Source organism: Labrus mixtus, chromosome 10 (assembly GCF_963584025.1).
Source record: "Labrus mixtus chromosome 10, fLabMix1.1, whole genome shotgun sequence".
Taxonomy (NCBI): Eukaryota; Metazoa; Chordata; class Actinopteri; order Labriformes; family Labridae; genus Labrus; species Labrus mixtus.
In genome coordinates this window covers 22,074,898-22,087,578 of record NC_083621.1, presented here as the reverse complement: position 1 = coordinate 22,087,578, position 12,681 = coordinate 22,074,898, and the positions used below count along the sequence as shown (strand labels likewise).

The 12,681-nt window shown below is 40.6% G+C and overlaps 1 protein-coding gene across 2 annotated transcripts in view; it reads left to right on the top strand.

Annotated features, from left to right (window-relative positions):
• Nucleotides 1-3,600: 3,600 nt before the first annotated feature.
• myot (myotilin) overlaps nt 3,601-12,681 on the top strand; it is a 28,140-nt gene continuing 19,059 nt past the window's right edge. For both annotated transcript variants that reach the window (XM_061048762.1, XM_061048761.1), the window contains exons 1-5: nt 3,601-3,787; nt 11,579-11,629; nt 11,722-11,896; nt 12,056-12,118; nt 12,308-12,449. In XM_061048762.1, coding sequence (XP_060904745.1) covers nt 11,622-11,629; nt 11,722-11,896; nt 12,056-12,118; nt 12,308-12,449 — 388 coding nt within the window. In that variant the 5' untranslated portion in view covers nt 3,601-3,787; nt 11,579-11,621. The remainder of the gene's footprint in view (nt 3,788-11,578; nt 11,630-11,721; nt 11,897-12,055; nt 12,119-12,307; nt 12,450-12,681) is intronic.

Sequence of the window (12,681 nt, the reverse complement as noted above, 5' to 3'; positions counted from 1 at the left end):
AAGGCAACATGTACCTCTAAAAGCAGCACAACACTATATGCATGCCATGATTGTTTCCCACTTATATTATATAATTGTTTGGGGCCAGGCCAACCAAACAACAATGACACCTATCAGGTCATTATATAAACAGGCACTGAAAATAATGGATCAGAAATCAGTCAGATGGCAACATTGCCTCATCTTTAAAGAAACACAATTTACTGAGTTTTGACATTTTTGTAAACTTTTATTTTTTAAATCAGATTTTTTAAATGTGTAAACATCCTCGCTCCAGAAAAAATCTGTCAGCTGATAAACAAACCGAACAGCGTAATCAGAGCAGTAGCTACATCAAGTGGAAGCTTTAGAGCACCAAAACGCAGAACTACATTTGGTCAGTCATCTTTTTCAGTAAGAGGAACACATTACCACCTGAAAAAACTGAAGTAAAACAGTGGCTGAAACTGAAGCAAGTTTGTGAACATTGAAAGCTCCCTCTTAGAATAACTGTTTTACTGTTTAATCTCATTTAATCTCTTATTTGTATTGAGTTCATAATGCCTGTATTTGTATAGCATCAATGTTTCTGTATTTTGTTTTGGTCTAATAATTCAGTTTTAATCCTAAAAGCCTAGCAAAGGACAGGGGTTGCAAATTAGCCACGGCTAGAAACTTTTATACATGGCATCTACTTTGTATTAAACATATGAAGCAATATTTACTGCATGTGTCCCTGTTAAATAAACCAATAATAATAATATTACATTTTAATGATATAAGAGGTGAGTTACTATCTACTCAACTGTTATCTACATTCTTCAAGTTCACAAATGTTTCCATAGACATAAGCAGCTAATCGTGTTAGTGTTGTAACTCTCAGCTGAATTTGATGCATTATTAGCTCTATGGTAACACTGAGGGGAGTTTACAGTCAGCTGAATCAGCACATAGAAAACTTATCATTGTGACAAAGTGGGTGAGAAGCTCTTCTCTTATTCACCACTTGTCACTTAAATCAGCACAGGTACATCTCCATCTCCATCCATTAGTTGAGGTGACACAACATTTTCATAGACTTGAGGTTAAACTAACTTAGAATTTTATGTTATCATGACTTTTTGTTTTTACAGTGTAGAGTGGATCAGGTTGTTGATTCTGGCCTATGGAGTGTTGGTCCACTCCTCTTCGAAGGCTGTAGAAAGATGCTGGATATTGGAAAGAACTGGAACAGGCTGTCATATACGTCGATCCAGAGAGTCCCAAACACGCTCAACGGGAAACATGTCGGGTGTGTACGCAGGCCATGCATGAGCTGGGATGTTTTCAGCTTCCAGGAATTGTGTACAGATCCTTGCAACATGGGGCCGTGCATTATCAGGCTGTGGGGGTGCTGGTCTCACGCAATCTTGCAGGTAAAGCTGCCAGAAGTGGATGCATGGGCTGGTGTAGTTACACGTTGTCTTTGGTTAGGCTGGTTGGATGTACTGTCAAATTCTCAGAAACGTCTTTGGATACGGCTCATGGTAGAGGAATGCAGCAGCTCCAAAAAACATTCCTGCTGTCAGCATGCCAATTACACTTTCCCTTCAAAACTTTGGGCATCTGTGGCTTTGTGCTGTGTGATAAAACTCCCACTTAGTGACCAGCCCATAGCACACCTGTGAATTTACCATGCTGTTTAATCAGCATCTTGATACGCCACACCGGTCAGGTTGATGGATTATCTTAAAGGAGAAGCGCTCACTAACACAGATTGTGGAGGAATAGCCCTTTTGTGTACAGTACAAAGAAAAAGTCTTAGATCTTTGTGTTGCGTTTTTATTTTTGTTGTGTAAGTTGTAATGATGTTTTTTCTTTCTTTTTCTCTTTCATACTTGTTTTTTTTTTTGCTTTGTTGATCTTCTTATCTATTTTCCTTCCCTCCTCCTTTAATGTAATTGTTTGGCCTCTCGTATCTTTCTAGCGGTTGGGAAACTTCTTGCTGTGCGTGTTATATTGTTGTTTTTATCTTTCATGTACTGATGAAGGGGTCACAGTCATAGGCCATTTAAAGAGGATGTGGCCCTTTCGACTTAAAAGTAAAGCCTATGTGAAAGTGACTTCAATGTGAGTTCTTTCTACGGACCAGAAGGAACCAGAACTCCACTGGCTGCAAAACAAGTCGCACTATTCGCACTAATTTATCACTCAATTCAAAGCCTTTGTTATGTTTTCTGGCAGTAAAACTAGCAAACGTTTAAAATCTTTTGATGACAGTCTGGTGTTCCTTTAAAAAATTACTATAGGACCCTTTTAATCAGCCCAGAGGCATAAGAACCATCTTGTCTGGATATGGTCACCTCTAGCTAAACTAAAAAAAAAAAAACAGAAAAACAGGATTTTACAAGTTTTCAAAAATTGAGTTTTCAAAAAAAGAAAATGTTTTTACTTTTCCTCGATCAAGCCAGCTACCAAACATGCCATCACCTGGCACAATGATAAGATAAGCCTTCATTTATTCCACAATGGAGAAACTAAAGCCCTCATGGTTCTTTTTGTTTGGAAAATATATCGTTCACTATTGCAACTCACTACTTGCAGGTCATCTTACATGCACTATCAAACCCCTGCAGATGAGCCAAAACGTAGCAGCAAGACTGGTCTTCAACGTACCCAAAAGCACACGTCTTCTGCTGTTCATCTACCTCCACTGGCTCCAGTTACTACTCGCATCAGATTTAAAACCCTGCTGCTCAGTTACAAAACAGCGCAAACTCCATTCGATCTGCAGAGTCCCTTTGCACCTTTAAGAAAAAGCTAAAGACCCAGCTCTTTCAAAAACACCTACACACTTGATGATGATGATGGTTTTGTTTGTTAATGACAATGATGTTATTTAGGACGGTTTAGATGCTGATTAGAAGTCACAATAACAGCTGTTGATGTTGTGCCTTTGCCTCTGGTCACTTCCTGTCAGCTCCTGTGTGTCCGATCGCACTTGAAGCTGTTCGTTTGCACTTACTGACGTTGTTGCATCCTTTCTAGAGCTGCTATGTTGTACTTACTCTCTGATTTACGTTGCTCTGGATAAAAGCATTAGCGATTTGTAAGTGATTTCTAGAATTGTAGAAAATACTATAAAGAAAGTCTCTCAACCGCTGCCTCACTCTCATTTCCAGTTGTCTCATCTCATGTGTCCTCCGAAGCCGAGGTCTCCTGGCTCGTCACTCTTGGATGAAGTTATTTCATCAAACCTGCAGCCACAGGATCCACATCACCTCAGACACACATTCTCCTTCTCAGTGAAATTGTAGTGCAACATTCTTTGCTTTTTGTAAATTTGCAGAATCAACAAATGGCCTCTGTCTCTTACGCAAACCCCTGATTGGTTTTCAATGTAAGTTAGCTGCAAACACTAGCTTACACAGAGACAGTGCTTTACCCAGATTCAAGCTTCACTCCTTTTGTCGTGGATTGGAAGCTCTAACTTGAAATAAGTTTGAACACTGAACTCTGCTCTAAATTTGTCCCTTTAGTACCCCCCTGACTAAAACTCCCCACACACCCCACACCCCCCTGCACCAGCCTCAGATTCCCTCCTAACCCCATTCCACCAACACAACCCCCCTCAACACTCACACTTGCTCCTGCCTGTGTGTAAATGTTTGTGTCAGCTCGGCCCGAGTATAGGGAGCCAACCAAGCCATGACTGGCAGCCGCACTGTCACATAGCAGTATTGCATTTAGCATTTTGGATCATTCACACTTTCTTTTGGATCAATACATTTGTTGTTGTTTGTGAGCCTGTTTGGAAAAGAACAGACAGGTAAGCTGGGACGTACTTTGGTTGGTGTTCTCTGCAGATGATAATAACGTTGTGTCTTGAAGGCACAGATGGGCCTGTTCTGCATGCACATTGTTGGATCAAAATAGAATTTCAACTCACTGCAAATATTATGATTTTATACTGAAAGACCTGTTCACCGCTGGCTGTGGGAACATGTTTCTCCCTGTCATGTCTGTTCTGAATTCAAGCAAATCAAAGTAGAAAAGTACAATTATTTCCAAAGGGTAGAAATTCAGTAAAGGCACATTCTACTGTATGTCAGGGTTCAAACATGGCACTCTGTTGTGAAAGGGAGTCCTACTTATACCTTTCTAATTCACACTGATAAGAGAAACCAAAAGTGAAGGTATCAGATGGTCGATTCATTTGGTTAATGGCCACAAGCTGCATCATACTGAATGTTATCGATACTGCAGGCAGTGTTGGCTTGAATGTGGAGAATGAGTCGGCAGTCAGAAAGAAGAGCACAGCTGGGGTGAACTGTGTGCTGCTAAATTTATATGCTGTGTCATCTATCTATCTATCTATCAATCTATCTATCTATCTATCTATCTATCTATATCAACACTGTTGTTTTTTCCCATGTTTACATCTAATGTTTGTCTCTAATTCTATTCTAGTAAATGATTAATGCTCTCTGTCCTCCATGTTTGCTATTAGTGTAGTTGTTGCATCATACTTGTTTTCATGTATCTTCATGCGTTATGTATCAATTTCTGTTACTTCAATCTGTATCTATATTTATACATCATAACCTTTATACTCAGCCTACCTGTGTCCTTATATCTATGTAGAACTAAGGTCTGCATCTCTATATGTGTGCTTGTTTGACGTAATATGTAGGTTCAAGAGTGTGTGTGTGTGTGTGTGTGTGTCTGTGTCTGTGTCTGTGTGTGTGTGAGCGTCTGTGTTTGCAGTGTGTGCAAAGAAATACCAGACTTTGCAAAACTTTTTTGCATTGGATGAGAAATCTGTAACTTCTGTTCAGGAGTTTGAGAGGTATGAGTCGGAAAAAGTATTTTAGGTCTATAGCCGGTTGGGTGAGGCAACACAGGACATAGAAGCCGAGGCTGCGTGGGCGGGATCGTGTGAGTCTGTGTGTGTGTGTGTGTGTGTGTGTGTGTGGGTGGGGGGGGGTGGGCAACACACACACACCCACAGTGCAACCCTGGCATGCCTGTATGACGCTGTATTCAGCTGCTGAGCTCTGATTGGTGAAAAGAGAGATCAGCTGACCACGTCCAGGCTAAATCGGTCCCTCTAGCAGACAAGTTGGGGAGTTGGTTTAAGTGGAGAGACGAAGACAGTGGGAGGGGTTTTTCATAATGATACAATGATTCACCATTAACTGAGAATTAGGTGTTTACATGGATCCAAATCCATCCTCTTTTTCTGTCATGATAACAACTTGGCTGTAGGTACGGCCAAGTCTGTCTGCTGTCTGTCTTGCAGCTTTTGAACACATGTGGTCCAGACGAAGTCTCCTGATGCTCCTGTGAGGAGTTTTGTGCTGGCTATGAAACAGACTGGAATTAATATTGATGCCTCGTTGTGAGCTACAAAAGCAAACAAGACCATCAGCGACAAGATTTATTATTTTGTATTAACATTTTGAATGTCTGTGGTGCGGCAGGAAAGGTGTCAGACGTGGTAATGTACAATATGCTGCAGAACTATTCTTTATTTACATTAACCGAGCTAAACAGTTCACTTAAAAAACACACAAAAGCATGACTTGTACTGGAAAAGGTAAGCAAAGGGAAAACAAGTCACTGCTTTGTCCACAGGGCGGCGCCAAATTCGACACAAACTAAAAGTTCCTCACAAGGGATTTAAAAACCTCTTCATCTTCTAGCATCACCAATAGGTTAAAGTCCTCACATATCCAGTTAAAAACATCTACAGGATGAAGTGCTATGAAAACTTGATAAGAGAGATTCATGGTCCACAGACAATCGTAATGATTAGGGTTCATTCATTTTCATATAATCCCATCATCAGTTAAACATTTTACTCCTCCAATAATATGGTTCAGGACATTTAACATCAACATCTCTCCCAGCAGTATGCATGTTAGCAAGCCTACGTTAGCATTCAGCTCAAACAACTGGTGTGCCTAAGTACAGCCAAAGCCTCCAACTTAGCTGCATATTGAGTAATCTTGATACTGCTAACAAAACTGTTTGTGTGTTTAAAGACTGATGAAGCTTTTAAATTAAGCATTTATCTCCTGTGGTAGCACCAAAGTGCAAAGCTGCCATGTGTCCAATCAGACCCTGAGGTCTCTTTTACATGTGTAAACAAATTTATGTTGGGTTTGTAGCTGACCAATTTTAAGGAAATAGGAGATGACTCAATAAATAAGTGATGTCAGGACACAGCACCTGAAAATGCAAAAACAGGAGTTTAAAATGCTGTCTCCCATGGGACTATGCTGTCATATAAATGCTCTAAGACTTGCTAACACTAAAACAACTATGCAGTGATCCATTCACATTTTAGGTCGTCTGTTTTAATTCAAAATGATAGTTTGTTGGTGATGGTCCTTTTTAAGTAGATGTTATTATCTTCCAGCTTCCACTTTGACAAAATGACGTCGTTCTACTACTGTTATGTGTTCAGTGTCACAGGGATGTATGAAGGGTAAAGTACTGACTTAACAGAAAAGTCACTCTATGTTTATATTGTTTTTTAAAGTGTTGCTTTGCGTGGAGATGAGTCTCCTGCAGTGGCTGATTTACATTTTTTTTCAATCAAAGAAGAGCCGAGTCTTATGTAATGACAGATCACTGCTAGATTTCATCCTGCTGCTGGAATGTGCTGCTGCTGTGCTAAATCTGTACACAGTGGAGGGCCACTGGTGCAGGCTGAGGGCTCCATGGGGTTGGATGAAGGGCTGGAATTACACCGGGTGGTTTGTTTAAATTTACCAAGGTGGATTGTGGGTAGGTGTTGGTTTCCTCCTCTTTTCCCCCTGAGAGCTCTACACAATCTGTTGATAGTATTGATAGTTACAGTTGATAATAAATAATAACAAATAAATACATGTTTGGTGTGAAATGCAATGTGGAGATTTGGAAATTCAGGGATAGGCCTAAATATTAGAATGTATGAATATAATATACTGTATGCAGTATATGTTGTTAATGCTACAATAGATACAATTCAGGGCAAATAATATATCTATGCCAACTGCTTTTACTATTTTTCTCCATTTTTCTACATATCTGGTGGAATATTTCAATACCACCAGATTTGATCACTTCCTTTGTCTAAAGGACAAAGTCCCCAACCATGGCTCATCCTGACATAAACATCTAACCACATCCTGACTGATGTGAAAAAAGGGGTCTCTTAGGAAACAGTCATATAACGCTCTGAAGTAGAGAAAGAGAAACCTTTCATCTCTGAACAGGTGATGATGAGCATTGACCCGGAAGGGTGATAAAATAGCAGACGTCAATCACTGGAACATTAAAGCAACAATATGGACATTTTTCACCAAAGCCATTCTAATAGTTAAACAACTTTTAACAAGGAGAATAGAATCTCCCACATATCCACAGTTTGCCCCAGTCACCTGTTTATAGCACCATGAAAGTTTGGCAGTGGGCCTCGGGACACTGCAAGAAGCGTGTATGGCTTTATGTCACTCTCAAGTCAGCCGCCGATACTTTTTGATAAAATGGGTACTTCTCATGTCTCTTAAGGCCCGGACACACCAAGGAGATCGTCGGCCGTCGGTCCTAGTTGGACCGTCGGTGAGCGGTCAGCGCCCTAGTTTTTACAGTGTGTCCGGCTCCGTCGCCACCTGTCTGCCTTTTTTCGTGAATCTGGGTTGCCGGTCGGTGAGAGGGATCTCTCTGATTGGCTGTTCGGAGGTTTCTGTTTCATTTATCTCCAGCTCTCGACACATGTTGTACAGCATGCCGCTTAGGCTAGGCTATCCATGCTTTCACCTATTAGTGCGGTTTCTCCTTATTTGTTGCCCCCGCCTCTTATTTTTCCACTAAGACCAAGGACTGACAACACCAGTGCCATTTTCAATTTTTTCTCTTCGTGTCTGTGAGGGGGAGCCATGACAGCAGTGTTTTATCACCATGGTGTTGCACTCAGAGACCATCCGAGGGCGCCAAAGCCCACCAAACTGACTTCCTTCATAATGTTGTTTTCACTTGAGTAGAGTTATGTGCCATAGGTCAGTACTCAACTGCAAAAACAGAATATCTTTTTTATTGTGTTGGTTTGTATATTTCCCTGGGTAAGACACTTGACCCCAATGTGCTCCCGCTGCTTCGTCTGGGGCTTATGAGTGTGTATGAATTAGTTACTTCTGATGGTCACTTTACATAGCAGCCTCTGACATCAGTATGTGAATGTGTAGGTGTGTAAATGTGTGACATGTGGTGTAAAAGCACTTTGAAAAGACTAAAAAAGAACTATTCAACTCTGACAACCGGAACTTAACTGTAATAGTTGAACTGATTTCAAAACGAATGTAATGATTGAACTGTTATATTTCAGCTGCTGTAAATAGTTCATATAAACTCAGCAGGCGAGTGTGTTGGGAGTTGTTTGTGCTTTGTACGTCTTTAAATTATTGATGAAAATCCAAACGCAGCCTGACGCTTCACACAAGACCACTAGTTTATAGCTACACTTAGGGACTACAGACCACTTTGTATAGACCTCACGTGAGTTAAGTGACCTGGGATTGACGAATTGATGGATGCAATAGTTCTGCTTAAAAATATATATTTTAAATATCTATGTCTGATGCAGCTTATTACCCACATCTGAAATAACCCCAAAAATATTTTGTATAAAAGGGAAATATTAATTATTACAATTTTTAAGTAATTTTGCTTTACATTCCCTAGATGAATGGCACCTTATGAAGGCAGTATTGCTGACTTTTGGGAAATGTAGTTAACTAATGCACATATTTGAATGCTTTTAAAACCACCAGAAGCTGATTTTGAAGGAGCATTGCAAAGTTGACACCACATAGGCTCAACATGAGCATTTCAAAATAATGCAGATGGTATCAAAGGGATTTCATCTGGATTGTCTCGGTTCATCTAATAAATGAGGCAACACCTGCAAGCTCTTTTAGGCAGTCAACTTGAGCTGCACTGATTTCACACTTGAGATGCATCATTCTCAACAATCACCTGACAACACCTCCTTCCAATTAGCGCTCTATTAAAGCTGCAAGATTTCTGCTCTCTCCCTCTGCTCCTTCACTGCCAGCTCTGACCTGCAGTAGCACTGCACTCTCGCTCAGCCCCACCACTGAGCCCAGCATCCACCTGTAGGATGGCTCCGACTGGGCAGTTTAAGATATCCCATCACTCCCCAAATTTCTGCATGTAAATGAAAACTGTGAGGAGCCTATAGACTCCAAACCCAAAGCATGTTCTCCTGCAATAAATATTTTAAACCTTAGAAGTGGAGTTGTCTGACTGAACTTATATTTTGGAAAGTGCGCTTTTCTAAAACGTGTTTTATAAGGTCAGGGTGGTACATTGAAACATATTATGTTGATGCTTACACCATTTGAAAACAAGGGATGGGGCACCGGTAGCCTATTGGTTGGTAAACCCCCCCATGTACAGAGTCTGAAGACCTCAAGAGCGGGCAGCCCGGGTTTGAATCCGACCTGAGGCTCTTTTCCAGCAGTTCGTTCCCCACTCTGTCTCTCCCCAGTTTCAGACTCTATCCTTTGTCATATCTCTAAAACAAAAGCATAAAAAGCCCAAAATAAATCTTTAAAAAAAGGGTTTCTTTTAGGGACTCATACTGACGTTTTTAAGAGATTGTCTCTTTCTGGAACAACCGCTTCAAATGGAACATTTACTGCACCATAACTTGATGTAATAACCAGATTTGACTTGTTTGGCTTATCATATTTTTATTATTTATATACATTTTCGCTTAAAACCTTTGTTCCCAACAAAGAGACATCTGATATGATAATAGATAATAATAAATGTTATTTGTAATGCACTTTCAAAGTTTGAATTGTTGATACATCAACATTGTATTAACCAAGGCACACGTAACACACAAGTATACCTGCTGGGAGTGATTTTGTTAGGGGCCTGGATGTAGACATGGATGTTGTACATGCTTTGTCTTTGTTTAAGCTGTGATCCATTTGTTTAGACATGATGCATTGTAAAGCTCTCCATCAGGCAGACAGAAAGAGAGAGAACTTAAATAATAGGAGATTAAAGATCAAACAGAAGAAGAGATCAGGCGTGAAGGACAGTTTCAGCCTCCACTGTTTATATATGTGTGTGTGGCCTGCTAATAGAGACACAGATTTATCTCAGGTCAGAGAGTCTCTGCTGTGCTCAGGAGTTTAATTTAGCCCGGAAACCTGAACCACAGCCTCCTCTGTCAGCTCCTTCTCTTGGACCAGGACATAACCACACAGGGCATCATGGCAGGCAGGGATATGTGAGGTGTTTTGTGTGAGAAATTCAGAAAACCTTCACCCTTAATATGCATACTACTGTTGTAAACAAAATGAGAGCATGGCAACACTCCTGGTACTGGATCTGGTACAGTTGAAGCAATACATTTATCATTTTTATTCAAATGGTTCACTGCTAACTTGAAATTTGACAACACTGTGTATCAAAGTGCATAACTGTGCAATGTGTGTATCTGCATGTGCACGGTTATACTGTGGAGGTGGCTGAATAGCAGCGGGAGTCGATATAATCAACCCTCAGTCGGCGTTCGATTGACTGCCGTTGGGTTCCAGGATTGCATTACGCAGACTGAGTTTCTCTCCCACTTTGTCCGCATGAATAGTTTTACAGCATACCTCTGATGCTCGAAGAAACATTAGAGGATGATGAACCTTGTTCTACGACCCCAATCAGAATACTTCCATCACCAAAACTCGTCCCTTATACATAAACTGTAAAAGAGTGACTCATGTGTTGCTTGGGACAGGATGAATGTACAGTTCTACATCTCTCATACTGAGTGTGGTTTGTTCATCTAATCATAACAGTCCTTCATATACACCCTTTTAAAGAGCGTATTTAGACTTTCATTGAACAGATGGAAGACATGCAAATCTGCTGCATTTTAAATCAGCTTTTAATGGCCACGACTGTGTGCACAGACACACATTCTGAATGACGTTGTGTCCTACAGCAGAAGCAGCTTCAATCTTTTTGGTCGTTACAGAATGACCTAATAATGTTTTATTGAGTTAAGTCATGCTGTAGTCGGTCACTTATCAATAATACATTCCTTATGGTTCTTCAGCTTGGTGGCTGAAGCTTGTTAGCGAGTAATTGTTCTCACACCAACAGGATCCCTGAACAGCTACTTTAGCATAGTGTATGCTATGAATTGTTTTTTTTGTCTTGTGCCATTGAGAAAATGATAACATGCAAACAAAACATTTTATAGAGATATTTTTGTAAGAAAAAATAAATACCACAAACACTTTGAGCCTTTGAGAAATGACATACTTCAACCCACTGATTGGCTGAAAAGCGTGACACACTGTGTGCAGCTAAATTCCGGATCTTTAAATTCTTTATTGCCTACATTTTAAACCTATCTATTTGACAAAAGGTAAACAACTTAAAGGTCACATATTATGCAAAACACACTTCACCATGTTTTTCTAACACTCATATGTGGCCATAGTCTGTCTACAAACCCCCAATGATAAAAAAAAAAAAAAAAAAAAAAAAAGTCCATGCTCTCTCTCATGACACTCTGCTTCTCCTTTCGTAGTGATAGAATAACCTCGTCCACTGCCTCCTGGAACGCCTGAAACATGGCAAAGTAAGTTTGACCCACATCATGCACACAAGACAGAAAACAAACAATATGATCTAGTAATTGATGATATTCTTTGCTGATATTTCACTACGCAGCGTCCAGAGGGTGGCGAAGAAGACAAGCACCATGTCCCTGACCATCTCCTCTTCCTCCTCTGCATCCTCCTCTCGAGAGCTCTCCTCCTGCTCCTCCAGCTCCTCCTCCTCCTCCACCCTCATCGCTCAGAGGCACTCCAGCCTTGTGCAGCCTCTGTGTGTCAGCCCACAGAGGGTAATCAAGCAGAATCAAATCAGTCTTCTCCCTTTTATAAGATATTTCAAACAAACTTGTGTTCGAGACTGTTGGGGGGATAATATCGTTTTTAGTCACTCTTTAACAGATTACCAAAATGATTATTAGTTATTGATATGCTTTGTTTTTCAATTCCAGACTCAGAGTCCCATCTACAATCAGCAGTATGCAGGAAATGGAGTGGCTCCTTCTTTTGTTAAGGTAAAACACAGATTCTAGCTTCAAGAATATAAACACTGTAAGTCACAATGGAAGAAAATGATCCAGAACATCTGGAAAATGTCTGATATCACTGAAGAATACTGAGCACAAAACCATTTAGCGCTGCCCCTTACTTCTTGATCTAATTCTTTTTCTCCATCTTTGTTCCTGTCATTTTCCCCATTTCAGTGCCTCCATGATGTGTCCACAGTGAAGGGTCAGTTGGTGGTCCTCGAGTGCAGACTGAGGGGAACTCCTCCGTTGCAGGCTATGTGGTACAGAGAGGACGAACAAATTCTGGACTCTGATGACTTTAGGATACTACGAAAGAGTGAGTGTTTGACCCTGGACTCATTTAACATGACTTATAAATGTGCCTTGAACTTTCAACAGTTAAGAATTTGTTCACTTTACTAAGTCATGTATGAATCTTAAATATAGACATACCCGAAACCAGAGTGCTACGACATAAAGACAGACCAAGACATTTAGGGGTCGAGGCCGAGTCAAGACCAGGGCAGGGTGAGACCAAAACCAAGACCAAGACCAAGACCAAGACCAGG